We start from the raw sequence: 16,640 nt of genomic DNA, 5'->3' as shown, positions 1-16,640 counted from the left end.
GATGAGGGAAGTTTGGATAAATATCCAGACTGTTGCTGGTTCACAACTGATGCACGTACAATATTCAGTTTAAAGTGTTCCTTAAGGTGTGGAAAACAGATGTATGTTATTTCCAGATTGGTAGAAATCTTTCTCACTGGGTATAAAGGGTCCCCTCATTAGTGGGCGGTAAATAGTAAATCAGCTAAGTGAGAAAGCGTACACTTGTTTCTGAGTTAAGTCTAAATTTCAGCTTTAAAAGCTTTTCTAGAGTTGAACACTGTATAAAGTTTTCAATACATTGCCTTTTTCTGATTTCCTTAGCAGTTAAGTGAAAGGAATGGCCTGTTCATGTCCCCATAGATGCTTTTGAAAATTAAGTCCCTGCTGTGTTTCATTACATCAGACTGATTAATTCCCATTTTTCCAAAGTGATTTAGGCCTTTCAGTGGGACCTAAGTCACTCTCCTGAAAACTTTACTCTGGGAAAAGTAGCATTATGAGGGTAATAAAGTTGCATCTCAAAGGAGAAATTTGCTTTTATTTAAGTTATAAAAGTTAATCGTCCAAAGTAAATTGTGCATGTTTTCGCTAACTAATCTAACAGAAGCTTGGCAGAATGCTGCAATCAACATTATTTCCTTCAGCATGCACACAAATATGTGTGCTTCCAAGAAGCAGTCCTGCAAATTTTGTGTGACGTTTGGATCTCTGCACTATCTAATAAACAATTAAACCAAATAAAACTTGCCTCTTTATTAGAAAATCATAAATTCATCATCTTGGTTATCCTCTCTTGGTCAGGGAATTCAGCCAGTCTGGGTTGTTGAGTGTTTGCTACTAATCTGAGAACCTTAGAAGCAGGTTGGTTTAATTTGAGGGTGCTACTGTTGCTGACCCTATAAGACACATGCTATAGCTCATATATTTTATGACATTGTAAAGTGTTTGCTCAGTCATGTGGTTCTAATAGTAATATTTTTAGTTTGTATTTAACATAATGATCATCCTGCACTAAGTATGCAGAATTGAATTGCACTTAACTAGTTACTTGAGATTTAAACCTACACTGTGGGATTTAATGCTAGCAGTTATGTACTGAATGACTCTGGCTAGTGAGGGGAACTGAACATTAGACTGAACTCCACTTTCACTTCATCCTGAGAGTTCATCTGTAATGTACAACATATTTGATCTAAAATGTACTATACTTTTGCCAAAAGAAAAGGAGGACCTTGTGGCACCTTGGAGACTAACAAATTTATTTGAGCATAAGAAAGCTTATGCTCAAATAAATTTGTTAGTCTCTAAGGTGCCACAAGTACTCCTTTTCTGTTTGCAAATACAGACTAACACGGCTGCTACTCTGAAACCTGTCGTCATACTTTTGCCGCAATCCTATAACTGAGTTCTCCTAGTTCATTAGACAAATTAAATTCTGCCCTTAGTTATACCTATGAAATATTGATCTCACTGGGGCAAACAGAGGCAATTGAGGAAATAATTTGGCTTAATGTGATAGAAACACTATTCCAGTTTCTCTGAAGCAGCAAGAGATCATTCTTTTCATTGCAACACCCAATTTTACTTTAATTGTGAAATTATAGAATCATAGGACTGCAAGGGACCTCCAGAGGCCATCTAGTCCAGTCCCCTGCACTCACGGCAGGACAAAGTATTCTCTAGCCCATCCCTGACAGGTGTTTGTCTAACCTTCTCTTGTGTTGATGCTAAATCCATATAAAATATCAGAAACATGTTGCTGTTCAGACCAAACACTTGAATTCTTCTGTGGGTAAAGAATATTGATAATGGCTCTAATGGATGAGTATTGAGTGTAATTAGTAATGCATCGCCTTATGATTTTTTAGGAGTTTAAGGGGACAGGGGAAATGAACGTTTTTTTTTTTTCTGATTTCCTACCCAAGGAACTGGTTGCAGAGAAGGAGAGAAGCAACTTGCTTACAACAAAGATGAGAGAACGGATCAACATGCTAGAAAAGGAACACGGTGCTTTTCAGAGCAAGATCCATGTTAGCTTCCAGGAAAACCAGGGGATGAAGATGAAGGTAAAGCTCTATGAAAGCCATTTTGATTTCTTGAGTGAAGTACAAATAGATTAATATGAGAAATGACTGTTTTAGCAAAAGGTGCAACACTTGATTTTTGTTTCCATATGAATAAACTGCAGGTGCTACCTAGAATCTCTAGTGATTTGAGGTGAGGAATCTAGGATTAATTCTTCATCTAGGTGAAGGCAGCAAGCTGCTATAGATGGCCTTTGTTTTCAAGAGACAGGTCTTGTCATATAAAGTAACACACTGTACTACTTTTCATTCATTATTTCCTTTATCTGCAAATGACCAGTGATGAGCAGCATGTCTCCTGGCTGGAGCAAAGGTTTGGGATCTGGTGACTGCAGTTCTAGTCCAGGCTTTGCCACGGACTCTGTGGCTTACCCACCGTGTGCTTCTGTTATCTGTACAATGGACATAACACCCCCTAGTTCTTCATAAAGTGGTTTATGATCTTCTTATGTGATTGTGATTCTTGAGATGCAAAATCTATTTAAATCATCTAGCTTCAGAAAGATGGCCGTCATAGCCATACACGTGGACCGGTGCTATTAACAACTTATCTTCTGAATGACATGCTGGATGCAGAACATCCTTAAAAGCGAATATGTTCATGTAGGGAGGTTATAAAATGCACTTCGCGTTGCAAAACGCCTTACTGAAAATCATGAAGGACACTAAGAACATAAGAATGGCTCCCCTGGGTCAGACCAATGGTCCATTTAGCCCAGAATCCTGTCTTCCAACAGCAGCCAGTGCCAGATGCTTAAGAGGGAATGAACAAAACTGGGCAATTTATGGAGAGATTCATACCCTGTTGTCCAGTCTCAGCTTGTAGTAGTTGGAGGTTTAGGGACACCCAGTGCATGGGGTTGCATCTTTGAATATCTTGGCTAATAGCCATTGATGGACTTATCCTTCACTCTGCCATAAGATTGTCCTCTGAGCCATCTCGACCTTCATTAACATTGTTACAATGTGACCTAAGAAAAGCTTTAGCTTCATCAAAATCAAAGGCAAACGTCTTCCATCTACAGTCAACCAAAGCTTTGCAGGAAGAACTACGGCTGTATTTATGCCAACTGATCGACTAAAAACTCAGATCTTAGCATCGCTTTTTTTTCTGTGTAGCTGTAGCAGTATTGAGGGTAACGTGCACATTTTTACATCAAGTGATACATTTCCAGTGTTTCTGCATACGTTAGAGGGCACCCTGTCAGAGTTACTGAAGCAAAGTAGAAAAGGAGGACTTGTGGCACCTTAGAGACTAACAAATTGAAGTGAGCTGTAGCTCACGAAAGCTCATGCTCAGATAAATTTGTTAGTCTCTAAGGTGCCACAAGTCCTCCCTTTTCTTTTTGCGAATACAGACTAACACGGCTGCTACTCTGAAACCTGTCCTGAAGCAAAGTAAGCTCTCCAGAGTAAGGACTGTTGCTATCTATGTATAGCCCAGTGCACAATAGGGTCCTGCACCATGCTGGGAGAGGGGCCTCTTGGGCACTAGGATAATAGAAATTATATTCTATGCAAAAAAGCAGAAGCCTGTGGAGAGGATGTAAAGGGAACCCTCCCTGGTTCTTGGCACTCTAGTTCCACTCCCCCTGCTGGGTACTGTGGGAATTAGACTGCAGAGAAGGGAATGCTATTTGGCTGACAGCCTGATTATCTGGGCTGCGTGTTGGTTTTTGGGTGCTTTTTCTTCCTGGAACTTCTAGGGTTGTGTGGTATCGAGAGCAACTTGGAGCCCGTGTCAGTGTGGGCTAAATGTTGGTGCTCCAGTAGCTTGTCTTTTTTTCTGTCTCACTCCAACAGCCAATGTTTGTCTGACAGCTTTTTTTGTATACAAAATCCTCCCTGATGAATTAGTCATCTGATGAAACTAGGGCCTGGAACCGGTTTCAGCTGTCACTGAAAGTTTGGCACCAGTAGAGGAGGAAAGAAACGTTTAAGCTGCGTGTGGTGTAGGCTCTCAACAAACTGGTAGCTCGCGCTAGCCAGCCCCTCCTGTCATCTGGCATATGGAATCTGCCTTCTTCTGTGCTGAATCAAGCATTCTGGCCTCTGGCGCAGCCTTGTGGCGGGGGTCTCAAACTCCTGAGACAACAGGTGCTTCAGAGAAACTATGTTCAGAGTACAATAAAAGCACATGCATATCTGAAAAAGAGACTGTCTTATTTTGCTTCAGTTAGAATCTCAGGAATAAAGAAAAGGCCCAAACTGTTTTAAAAGGCTGATTCCCCCCCCTTACATATCATTATTCATAATCGGTCTTCTCATTGTGGCTTTAAACTTCTCTGCACATTTTCAGTTTAACTTGACTTCAGACTTCCAACAGAAATAAATTAACCCCTTCCCCTAATCTACTTTAGAATTGTCTAGTGGTGTTTGTTGGACTAAGTCACATAATCAGGAATGCTCGGTGATCTACCGTTACTAGATTTGCATGCTGCATAAGAAAACTGTGGCACGTGCATGCAAGAGGGAAACTGGTTTAAAAGGCAAATGTGTCCTTAATTCAACTCTGTGAGCTTAAAATATCAATAGGCCTTTGATGGGGTACATATGTATTTGTGTGTGGACTGCAAAACCTCAGAGCCTTCCAAATTAATTTTCTTGATCTGAGACTATTGTAAGTGTCTATTACAGTACAGTAACAGTGTCTGTTACACAGCTGTTGACTTCTATTCCTCAAGCTTTAAAATATGTGTGGTATTTATTTTAGTTCCAGCAGCTTCGTGAGCAGATGGAGGCTGAGATAGGCCACCTGAAGCAGGAAAATGGTATCTTGAGAGATGCTGTCAGTACTTCTACCAACCAGATGGAAAGCAAGTATGTTCAGGAGTTCAGTGCCTCTGAGCCATCAGGTTTTTTTAAACTTATTGCGGTTTTCCCTGAAGATAGCTGTTCTGGCCACCTTTTTAGGTGTTCCACTAAGTGACACCGTCTCCACAGCCATGGTTTTATTATACTAGTATATAACTATATTCAATTACTCCTGGGGGAATTCTGCGCCATTATATGCATGCAGAATTCATGTCCCCTGCAGATTTCTTTGCTTCCCTGCAGAAAAATGACTTTCTGATGGGGAAGCAAAGGGAAGCTGCAAGAATGGTCATGCATCCCTCTCCAGCAGCTTAAGCATGTTATTTCAGGCACCCGGAGCAGCCAGTGAAGAGGTAAATCATTGCAGGGAAGGTGGGACAGGGGACACCCCAGCCGGCGGCTCCTACCTTGTGCCGGGCTCAGCTGCTAGTCTCGGCTGGGCTGGGGAGGATGGAACCTGCTCTTTCCCTGCAAAGAGTGGCTGGGGCTGGGTCAGACCCTCCCCCAGCTGCAGGAAACTCTACACTGCCCCTCCCCCCCTCCCCACCACTTCCTGCTCCCATCCCTTCTCAGCCTCTGGGAGAGGGGTCAGTGTATGGGGAGCTGCTCCCCTGTCCACACAACTCCAGTGCATCTGGACCCCCTCCCCTGCACCCAGACACCCCTCCACTGAGCCCCTCTGCACTCGAACTTCCACCCCAGTGAGCTCCACCCCTCCCCCCTGTACCTGGAGCACTAAACAAGACCCCTGCACCCAGGTCCTCACTCCACTGAGCCCCAACCAGCTACATCCAGACCCCCACCCCACCAAGCCCCACTCCCCCAGCATCCTCAGGAGTAATGTTCTGGCACTCAATGAGTAAAGCAGATAGACCAAGATCTTCAAGTGATTATTGGCTTTGGATCCCTCAGTTCGAGACCCTTATTTTTCAGTGGGTGGGTGCTTGGTACTTTCTGAAGAGCAGACCTCTTAAAGTTGCTCAAGTTAAAGACCCTCCAATGGAAGGAAGCATAGAAGTGTTAACTGTCAGTATGTCTGACACTGATTATATAGCCCTTGGCCATGAGGCCCCAGCAGAAATATTGACCTTGTAATCTTGGGAGCTGAAATATTTTAAGATTTTAAGTCATTTTAACAAAAATATTAAACATCTGCATAAAAGATGCATCGAATGGGTAGCAATAAGATGTTTATCTGTTGGTGGTTTTAGGAGAACAGGGATAAGCAAAGTCATTCAAGGTTTCATAAATTGAGACTCATATTGCTTCTAAACCAATGAAGAGGGTTATTTGTGCTGCTGTAGCACCCTGAGATCCCAATGAGGATAGAATCAGGGCTCTGTTGTGTTAGGTGGTGCCCAGACACCCAGCTGCAGTTGACATGGTTTGAGTCGGGAACATTATTGCTTTCTATGTGTAATTTTGTACATATTCTGAAATGCTAAATAGTTCTGTTACTCTACGAGAGTAAATTGGTATTAAATGCTTCTTCTAGAAGTACACTTTTGACTTGATATTTGAATGTCTACTGATATTTCATTGACTTGATCCTTGTGAATTGTAATCGCTTAAGATTACGTTATGAAAAACCAGTCATTCTTATTTCTTCAGGCAGTCTAGTGAACTGAACAAATTGCGTCAGGATTGTGCTAGACTTGTGAATGAACTGACGGAGAAGAACAATAAATTGCAACAGGAGGAACTCCAAAAGAAAAATGCAGATCAAACAATTGGCCAGCTAAAGGTGACTTCTGTTTTCTTTATTCCTCTGCAATTATGCTGTGCCCTTAACAGAGCCTACAATACTTTCAGTGGGGAAATCTGCCTTCTGATATTTCAGGATATATGAGAAATTTGAAAGGAAATCTTGCTAAAATACCTATTGCCTGTAGACCTACACATTTACTCTTTCGATGTCTGATAAAAATGGAAAATTGCAATTGGTGGAAAATAGTAGGCCGGCATTTGATGCTTCCTTTCTAGGTGAACTTTGAATATTTTGCACTTTTTAGTCATTATGAACTCTTGTATTTAGTAAAAACTACTTCAACAGAAAAATGTTGTCTTTTAAAAGAAACTTGCAAACTTAATCTCTGAGCCTATTTGAACAGTCAAAAAATTGTGAATGGAATAGTATCCTGCATTGTCCCAATAGGCATTTCAAATGATGTAAGTGTCCCTTTGTTCTGGAGTAACTTATTCAAATACATATTTAAACAAAACGCTATATTTGTTAAAAGAGTAAGCTAGTTTTACTGGCCTGGGATGTGCCTCTTCCCCCATTCCCTCTCTTTGATAGAACAGAGATGCTTCTCTTCTTGCTATGTGGACATATAATAATTTAAAAAAAAAAAAAATCTGTCAAAAGGAAATTCAGAATTTCCGAGTGCTGGTAGCTCGTTACTAAAAGAAAATCAATTTGCAGTGAAAGAACCACTGAATCGCTGCCGCTGGAGAGGTGACGTCTACAACTGAACCAAATTTTGGATAGCAAATGCAGATTTACATAAGATCTGGCAACTTTGGATTCAGGCGCTCCTTCCTGAACTTGATGATGACGTTTTCCCCTGTTAGTTGTAGAAACTTGTCTGCTAAAGAGCTGTGGTTTAGTTCATTTGGAATTCAGTTCAGAGGTTGGACTACGAAGATGTTGAAATAGACGGGATTGGTCCAGGGTGAGGCTTACTGAGTGCTGGATGTCTCCGCTGTGGCCTTGCTGTATGTGAAAGGGAGGGACGTATGCTGCTTTATATTGGATAGAGGTTTAGGAACGTCACTATGGGATGGTCTACAGTAGAAACGTACATTGGTGTAGCTGTGCCTCTCCGGCACCTGAGAAATCTGCACACCTGAGATGTAGCTATGCCAGCCTAACCCCTGGTGTAGACAGCCCGAGGTTGATGGAAGAATTCTAGCTACCACCTCTTAAGGAGGTGGATTAACTACAGCAAAGGGAGAACCCCTCCTGGTGCTGTAGTGGGGTCTACACTGAAGCCCTGCAGCAGCTTTTTAAGTGTAGACCTGGTCTAGAAAGTAGAGATGCACTTGGTTAAATAGGTCAGTATGGTACTTGGAAGGTGACCCTTTTCCCCTCTCTCCCAACTCCCACTTTCAACTGTAAGGTCCAACAGCAGGAAGCGGAGAGGCGATTGGAGGAAATCCAGGCCTATTTCAGGAAAAGGATAGCAGAACACGAAGCAGCACAACAAGGTAGGAACATGTGCAGTTTCCTGTTACGACCAAAGATGGCTGCGTCGCCCCTTTCCTGCGTGCGAAAAGGATATGCGTGGACTATTGGGCAAATAACCTTGAGCTACAGAAAGGTTAAAGGAAATGGTGTATTCAATTCATCGGTGTATTCAATACCTCCTCCAGCTGACATCCCGGGAACATAAATACCACCTTGAAATGCACTGCGGCATGGGTTGTTTTAAGTGTGAAGGGTTAAGTGTGAAACGACTGTGCTTGCTTAAATAAAAACGGTCTCTTACTCGGTTTTCCCAATATGTTACAAACGTTCAAATATTTTCTTTAATTAAAACCTTGATGTTTCTGCTGCAGATGTGCAGAATAAGCTTGTGGCCAAAGACAGTGAAATCCAGAGCCTGCACAGCAAACTTACAGATACGATCGTGTCTAAGCAACAGCTGGAGCAAAGGATGTTGCAGTTAATGGAGGCTGAACAAAAGAGGGTCACTGCGGAGGATTCTGTGCAATTGCAGGTGCAGGTACTGCATTAATAGCTGAAGGTCTTTCTCTATGCAGCAGAGCTTGAATGATATTACTGTGTGTTTGTTTTAACAAAGCATTACAACTGAATGCAAAAATGAATACGCTTCGTTCCGATGATCAGCTGGCATCCTGTAAGACGTGCTAATGCTGCTGCATTGGTTTCAAGCAAGCTGGCTTATGCTGTATGGGGTATCTGGAGTGGAAGGGAAGGGAATGTTCTCTTGTGGCACGGATTGTGTTGCATTCATTGTTAGTCTTGACTTTTTTTAATTACAATTATCTTATTGGTGATAAAGTGTCATCCAAACAATGTGGTTAACACAAGAACGGCTGTACTGGGTCAGACCAAAGGTCCATCTAGCCCAGTATCCTGTCTTCGGACAGTGGCCAATGCGAGGTGCCCCAGAGGGAATGAACAGAACAGGCAAACAAGTGATCCATCCCCTGTCGCCCATTCCCAGCTTCTGGCAAACAGAGGCGAGGGACACCATCCCTGTCCATCCTGGCTAATAGCCATTGATGAACCTGTCCTCCATGAACTTATTTAGTCCTTTTTTGAACCCTGTGTTAGTCTTGGCCTTCACAACATTGTTCAAGTGTAAATGCCTAGCATGCAGCTTTAAAACAGTGCTGTTAATAAGACCTAAAAAATACAAATACTCTCGCACACTTAAATTTGCTTTTCTTTTTTGTGTCCTCTCTCCATAAGGAGCTGATGGAGCAGAAGGAGGCTTTGAAAGTGCAGCTTCAGCAGTTTCATTCACAAATGGCAGGCCAGGTACAGCAGGTTCTAAGACTAGACCGTTTTGTCTTGCAGTCTTAACTGGTAAATGGTCTTTCAAAAGCTCATGACAACCATTGTGTTATTTTAATCTGGATATGGCATGTTGAATGTAGAAAGTGGCCATCGCTCCTTGGGCAACAGAGCATGAAATATACCACACATTTTATAGTTCACATAGAAAGAGTGTCTACAACCTTAAGTTGCGTGGAATAATTTCTTAAATCCAGTGACTATTTCTGTGGCGACAATAGATGGCTTGCGATAACTTTCACAAGTTTTCATGTTTTAAACATTCTGGTTCCACTTGATTTGCTTTGACAACTTATTTCTTTGTACAGTGTCATTAAATACTGTACATCAGATTTCAGTGCCTCATTAGAGGCTCCAGTCACATCCAGATACTTCCTGGCTTCTGGGTTGCAGACAGTGAGAAGTTGACTCTCTACGCAGCCAATCGTAGAAATCAGCTGGCTTAGAAAAGCCCACTTTAACTTTGCCTGCTTAATGCAGGCACAAATGGAACAAGTACAGAGATTCAGAGCTCCCTGCCTGCCTACAGCTGAGTATTGAATTTTTTAGTTGTGCATGGACACATTTGCTATCCCTTCATAGAGTCTAAGGCCAGAAGGGACTACAGTGAGCATCTGGCCTGACCACCTGGATAATACAGGCCATAGGGGTTCCCTGAAATAATTTCTCTTTGAACTTGAACCTGTCTTTTGGGAAAAACATCCATTCTTGATTTAAAAATGGCCAGTGATGGAGAATCCACCACCATCCTTGGCAGGTTGTTCCAATGGTTAATTGCCTTCACTGTCAAAAATTTGTTCCTTTGTATCCTGTATGAATTTGTCCAGCTTCCAGCCAAACTAGACCCCCACATGTGGCCTGAACAAACTGAAGACCACATTCATAATCTGGCACTTGCCTTTTGATCCCTTCAGGAGTGAGGGCAGTGGTGGGGAGAGGACAGGTTGGGCTAGTTATTTTGAGGGCGGGGGGGAGTTTTGGATGTCTGCCTATTCCTAAGTGGGGACTCGCGTAAATGACTGAGATGGCTTGTGCTGGGAGATTACCAGAGAGCGGTCGGCTCACATTCGTTGTAGTCTCCCTAGTGCTGTTTTCTGCCATCTAGTTTGAGTGGGGAAACCGGTGTTGAGGGTGGGTGATAGTTTTTCTCTGTACACCAGGATTTTGGGGGGAAACTGGAGGAGAAGAATCTACGGCATTGAGGCACAAAACTGTAAGAGAATTCCCACAATTAAAGGTCCATATCGTCCATTATGGTAATGGTTCCTTGGCTCTTGGACCAGTGTGGGCAAGGACTTTGAAGTGATACAAACTCGTACTAATGTTCTTTGGCCAGGAAACATTGGGTATTGGCCTGTGCCAGTTTCAAACATCTGTAAACAAGCAAATGTTATTTCTGGCTCAGCTTAGAAAAGGACATTTTCGTTTTTGCTTTACATTCAGCTATTTTTCCCCCCTCTGTAGACATCTGCTTCAGTCCTGGCAGAAGAACTACAGAAAGTGTAAGCATCCCTTCTCCTATATGTTTATCAAGAAGTTGCTTGCTTTATTGCCTGCTCAAGATACAGAAACTTTTAACTCATGCTCGGCACATATGGGAGAAATTTGTGAAGGAAACGCTGTCACTTAAGTATTTTACTTTGCATTGTGTGTGATCCTCTTGGAAGCTGTGAAACTTCTTCCTACGGATTTCCCCTCCCCACCCCAGACTTGGAGTACATTGTGTGTGGCTGTGTTCACTGTGTGGGAGTGAGAGCTGCCCCTCTTGCTGATGTCTGAGTGTATGGATCAGTGGCATGTGCAGGGCCATGAGAATGTTAGGACAGTCTCCAAAGCAGAGCTCCAGGGCACTTGTCTCATTGAGGGGGAGGGGGTCATGATGCACCAGGCTTTGTGCATGTCTTGTAAACTCTTGGCAAGCATAGAGGATTTAAAACAAAAAAGAAAAACTCTTTATGTCCAAAACACTCTGCCAAGAGGATTAATTATAGCAGACTTGATTTTGGGCCTGCATATTATTCTTCTAAATGTAGCCGAATACTATACATGCATTTCTGTCTAAAAGGTCTTGTTGCAAATTACTTGCATCTCTTATTTGTACAGGATTGCAGAAAAGGACAAACAGATAAAACAGGTGGAGGACTCATTAGTCAATGAACATGCCAATCTAACCGGCAAGGAGGAGGAGCTCAAGGTATAGGAAATGCCCATTAGAAGGAAACTGAATGACTAAAGAGCAAGCTCATTACAGAAGCTGTGATTGTGAACTGAAACCCACAAGCCAGCATCTTGCATCCCCCCATTGCCTTCATTGTGGCTCCTGTGGTCATAGGGGTCTGCTTGAATAGGTCTTTTGGTGGGCTGGGGCCTGGGTTTGTTGTAGGTATAACTTTTGGGTGGGCTAGAGTTTGCTGCCCTTCTCCTTGTGCCTATAAAATAACTCCCATAGAAAAGCACATGGAGACCCAGAATTCAGTCATTGAGGATTTTCAGCAAGGATTGCACAGGGTCAACCTCCCCACAATCAAGTCCAAAAAGAACAAAAGGAATGAACTTAATACCAACTTTATAAAATCTTATGATAAAGAAACAATAAAAAATAACCAACTTAATTTCTGCAACATGACATGACTACTTTATAACCCACATACATTATCTTCACAGTTCTACCTAAACATAAATAAAGAAAACAAATGTAAACAGGTCTGTCCCCGCAGAAGCACAGTGAGAAGAAACTCAGGGTTTCCAGAAGCTCAGGTTGAGTTCTCCTGAGTCTTGGTTAGTCTTTGTATGGATTTTGGTGATCAGTCTGCTGAGTCAAAAGCATTGGAACGTCGTCCCTCCACTTGGTTGTAGAAATCTCCAACTGGAATGAATGCAGACTCTTCCTCCTCCTCTGCTGAAATCACGGTTAGCTAGTCAGCTAGCTAATTAACCAGCCAACCATTCAGTTTAAATATATAGATTTAAAAAAAATCCACCAAAAAACCCCTGCTGCAAAATGCTTCAGGCTTAGGGAAAACAGCCTGCTTTCCGCTCCTGTGGCCCAGCTTCTCCCAACCCACCCACAGGGCACGTGGTCTTTTGCAAAGCACCTACCCTGACTACTTGTTCTCATGGAGTCTTGAGTCCAGCAACAGGGAACCTGTTGGAGCAGACCCAAAACTGCCACACCCAAGTCCAGGAACTTCTGGATGTGGAGTGCTAATTATGCGTCTCTCTAGCAACAGTGACCCAGACCCCGCTCATTCCTATCCCCTGCTGACAGATCTCTTGAAGAGCTGTCTCCCTATTAGGCACATGGATTACACAGGCAGATGAACTTCAAGGAAGTAGGGTTGCCAGGTGTCCGGTTTTCAACCGGAACGTCTAGTCGAAAAGGGAACTTGGCAGTGTCTGGTCACTGGTGCGGGAGAGAGATGGGAAGGGGCAGCCTGGCCCTGAAGTGGTTGCTCCTGCAGCAGCATGCATGCACCAGCTTTGAGGAGCAAAGTTTGCAGGGCTGCAGCGGAGGACAGAGTGTGGGGCCCATGGCGAATAGGGTGCGGGCTCCCAGCGGGCAGGGAATGTTGCCCAGGAGGGAAGAAACGCGTGTTGTCCTGCCAGCCGGCACTTTCCCCGGCCACGCGCTCAGGCAGCTCCAGGGTGGGGAGGGAAGGGGACTGCTGGGCAGGCAGCCCAGAGGGATGCCTCTGTGTAGGAGGGCTGTCCCCTAGCTCGCCAGCAGGGCTGCCTGGCTACTCCCGTGCAGCCCCAGTGCTCTTCTGACCTGCACTACCAGATGGCCTGCTGGAGCTGCGGTTTGCAAGTTCCTTGGGGCTGCTCATGCTGGAGTTGAGGGGGGAGAGCAGTGAGCAATGGGGGGAGGAAGGGGAGAGGAGTGAGTGAGAAGCGGGGCCTGGGGGGAAGAGGTGGGGCCAGGGGTGTCCAGTTTTCAGACATTAGAAAGTTGGCCGCCTTACAAGGAAGTCTGAGGTTATCTTGGTGTTAGGCTCTTAGCAAAAGGTTCTGTGAAATATTTGCTCTGAAGAATATGGAATGACTTTAAATGAATTAATCTTTCTCTGTAGGTTGTACAGAATATGAATTTATCCCTAAAAGCGGAGGTGCAAAAGTTACAGGCTCTGACAAATGAGCAGGTAAAAGAACCATGTTTACTTAACTCATTGTGTGCCAGATTCTGCCCCCCACACACCTGAGTGGCACTGTGCTTTGCAAATAACCCCATTGGTTTCAGTGAAATTACTCTTGGAGCAGGGTAAAACTATGAAGGCTACAGATCTGGGCTAATTAGTGATGAATTTCAAGAAACCAAACATCTTAAAAAAGAGTCTGCTTATTGAATGCTCCGGTTACTGGAGTAAATAGCTTTAATTTGTTTAAATTTTCAAACAGATTTCTTCAGGACACTGTGCCCATGGTTGTGAACAGAAACCATGATTGCATGTGCAGTCTTGACCGCTATCTAAAATAATCATATCTGCACAGTGCTTCCCATGCGCAGGTCTACACATCTGGCCCTTTGCCTTTCAGCCCTATGGCTAGGTACTTAAAATACTTGACAGTGCTTTATTTCATCATCGTGGGTGCTGAATATCTGAGAGCACCAATGTGGAGGGCTAGTTGTTGAATGTATAATGTGGAAGATGTGAGCTTGCAGTCTTTAAAAATGAGTAAAGATAACATTCCTTCACTTACATTGGAGACTAATATAGTGAAAAGCAGCAAAACTGACTTGTTTTAGCTTGAATATTGGGGAATGTGGGGTTGATTGAGTCTTGTGATGTAATATGTTAAGACTATGCTAATCCTCTTTATATCTAGGCTGTTGCTGCACATGAACTGGAGAGGATGCAGAAAAGGTAGATTAAATCATATAAATCCAACCAGCATTTGGTAAACAATTTTTTGTAGCTCTTTGTTTATATCTTTTTTTAATTGAATGGATGCTTTTTGTAAGAGTGGAAAAGGGAAGCATTTTTAACTGTGTAATTTACTGTCTCAGTATTCATATTAAAGATGACAAAATAAGAACACTGGAAGAGCAACTACACGGACAGCTTGCCCAGGTTTCAAACACAAGGGAAGAATTTCAGGTACTGTACTCTGTGTTAAGCTTGTTTGTAATATTTTGTAGATTTCTGAAAGATTCTGTAACAGTGCAAACAACTGCACTGATTTGCAGAGTGGGGCTGTGTATTTTCAGCTGTTAAGACTGTAAACAGGAATATGTAATATTGCTGGCATCCTTTGAGGATGTCGTCGTAGCAGCAAACTATGCAACTAAGTACATCCATGTTAAAATCCATGTAAATGTACTAACTGCAGCTGTGAAGACTAATGTCTCTAAATAGTTAATGAAATCTCTGAAAGGACAAGATGTTCAGTAGTAACCGTGACAGGTTTTTCTGCATTTCATATTTGAAATGTGTCCTGCCAGATGCTGGTGTGTACATGGTTTGGATTATCATGTTGCTCGTGATCTGATTACAACTTTTTTCTTAAAATCTAAATAAATGTAAAAATATCTGATTTTGCTTTTAACTTAAAACTTCTCATCAGTACTATGGCGGCAAGCTATCGATTAACATTTGAATTCCTTTGTGCGGAGCTATGTTTGTTTCTGAATTTTGTGCACACAAGAGTGAACAGTGTTAAACCCCAAACATCTTCACTTCTGGATTTAAACCCTTATAAAGCAAGGCCTGCTTCCCATGAAGGGCTTTAATGCCTTCTTCCTAAAGATAGTTCCTTCAGCACAAGGGGGATAGCCCCTTTACTTCTCTTCCCAAACAACATTAACTCTGCTTTGAGCTGACACACAACCTCCTAGGGTAACCCATAAAGCATGGGTAGTCAATAGGCAGACTGTGGGTCAAATCTAGACTGCCAGATGCTTTTGAACGAACCCCAAAATCTTCTTATCATTATTTTGTTTTCTTTGGAGTCTGGACCTTGACTGTACCTTGACCAAGAAATTTGGACCTTGACAAAAAATAGACTACCCTGCCATAAAAGATGTAACTGTGTTGGGAGTTCTCTCTTTGCATCAGAGGAAAGACAAAACGGGATGAGTATCCTAGTCCAAAATGGATTGATTCTCAGTCATACCTAGTTGTGCAAATAACTGATCTTTTAGCTCACTGAGAATTCTGGAAAAAAATGTTTCAGGTCAACCTGAGAGAGAACTTTTAAATTTTTTTAGCAAACTCTGAAAAGTCAAAGAAAAATTTATTTGGGGTCCAACAGTGTTTCATTTAGATTATAAGTGCTCAAACATTTTTAACAGTCCTTTTGAATCCAATTGAAATGTTTCGACTTCTTTAGTTTTTTTCAACACAATTTGGCAAAACAGACACAAATTTTGTGAAATGTTTCGGTGTTGCCAAACCTGCATTTTTCACTGGAAAAACTTTTGGCCAAAAAATTTCACCCAGCTCTAACCACAATCCTTTTTCTCCCTTTTTGTTCTCCTTTCACATCTAAACTTGCCCTGCAAAGCTTTGGGGTAGGAACCATGTGTTTAGAGAAAGTGCCTAGCAGACTTTTAAGGAGTCTGAAAATCACTGGTAAAAGTGATGGAAGCTGGGGTCTAAAAATACATGCTGATGGAGCTAAATGTAGATTTTAAAAAGACTGCATGGTGAAATAACTGCATTTCCTGCCTTTTTCCAGCACATGTGGGGATAATCAGCAAGTTGTGGACAAATAGCTGTGGAATGAACTAAAAGTGCCTAGAAACTAATAAGGGTTTTATCTAAGCTAATGGGACTTTAAAGGTGAGCAGTAAGGGTCCAGCTACGGTGTTGATGCTTTAGTACAGAAGATAAAAATGTATTGATCCCATAGATCCTAAATTTATTATCTCCAGTCTGTAAAGAAACATTTTTACTGTTCTGCTCTTCATAGTGTCATATGGACGTTTGCATCCCAAGTAGGTGAAAAAAAACTAAGTAGGTGCCAGTGCCCAAGAGAGGGGAAGTGTCTATGTGGTCATCTGTGTAAATGGTGGGGAGAAAAATGTCTTCATTTAGGAGCCAGTGTTGTTTCAGAAATAGCAATCTAGGCTAGATCTGCACTCTCTTTTGAGGTCTTGATTTACCAGTTAAGATGGGCTTCTGTTTCTGCCATGCTCCAGAGAGAAGTTGCTTTGTCGCCTCGAGAGTGATTATCAAAGGCAGAGGAGGGACCCACAGTATGATTACTTGCCTTCT

At 42.5% G+C, this 16,640-nt stretch overlaps 1 protein-coding gene across 10 annotated transcripts in view; it reads left to right on the top strand.

The window, feature by feature from the left end:
• The window catches only part of KTN1 (kinectin 1), a 111,799-nt gene that overhangs the window by 55,329 nt on the left and 39,830 nt on the right, over positions 1 to 16,640 (top strand). For 9 of the 10 annotated variants that reach the window (XM_073350031.1, XM_073350036.1, XM_073350030.1 and 6 more), the window contains exons 7-17: positions 1,908 to 2,048; positions 4,780 to 4,886; positions 6,492 to 6,624; positions 8,003 to 8,090; positions 8,442 to 8,608; positions 9,322 to 9,390; positions 10,891 to 10,928; positions 11,530 to 11,620; positions 13,497 to 13,565; positions 14,251 to 14,288; positions 14,432 to 14,522. In XM_073350031.1, the coding sequence (XP_073206132.1) occupies positions 1,908 to 2,048; positions 4,780 to 4,886; positions 6,492 to 6,624; positions 8,003 to 8,090; positions 8,442 to 8,608; positions 9,322 to 9,390; positions 10,891 to 10,928; positions 11,530 to 11,620; positions 13,497 to 13,565; positions 14,251 to 14,288; positions 14,432 to 14,522 (1,032 nt within the window). The remainder of the gene's footprint in view (positions 1 to 1,907; positions 2,049 to 4,779; positions 4,887 to 6,491; positions 6,625 to 8,002; positions 8,091 to 8,441; positions 8,609 to 9,321; positions 9,391 to 10,890; positions 10,929 to 11,529; positions 11,621 to 13,496; positions 13,566 to 14,250; positions 14,289 to 14,431; positions 14,523 to 16,640) is intronic. The other variant, XM_073350028.1, reaches the window with a different exon arrangement.

This window comes from Lepidochelys kempii, chromosome 6 (assembly GCF_965140265.1).
Source record: "Lepidochelys kempii isolate rLepKem1 chromosome 6, rLepKem1.hap2, whole genome shotgun sequence".
Classification (NCBI taxonomy): domain Eukaryota; kingdom Metazoa; phylum Chordata; order Testudines; family Cheloniidae; genus Lepidochelys; species Lepidochelys kempii.
This window is presented reverse-complemented; position numbering and strand designations above follow the sequence as displayed.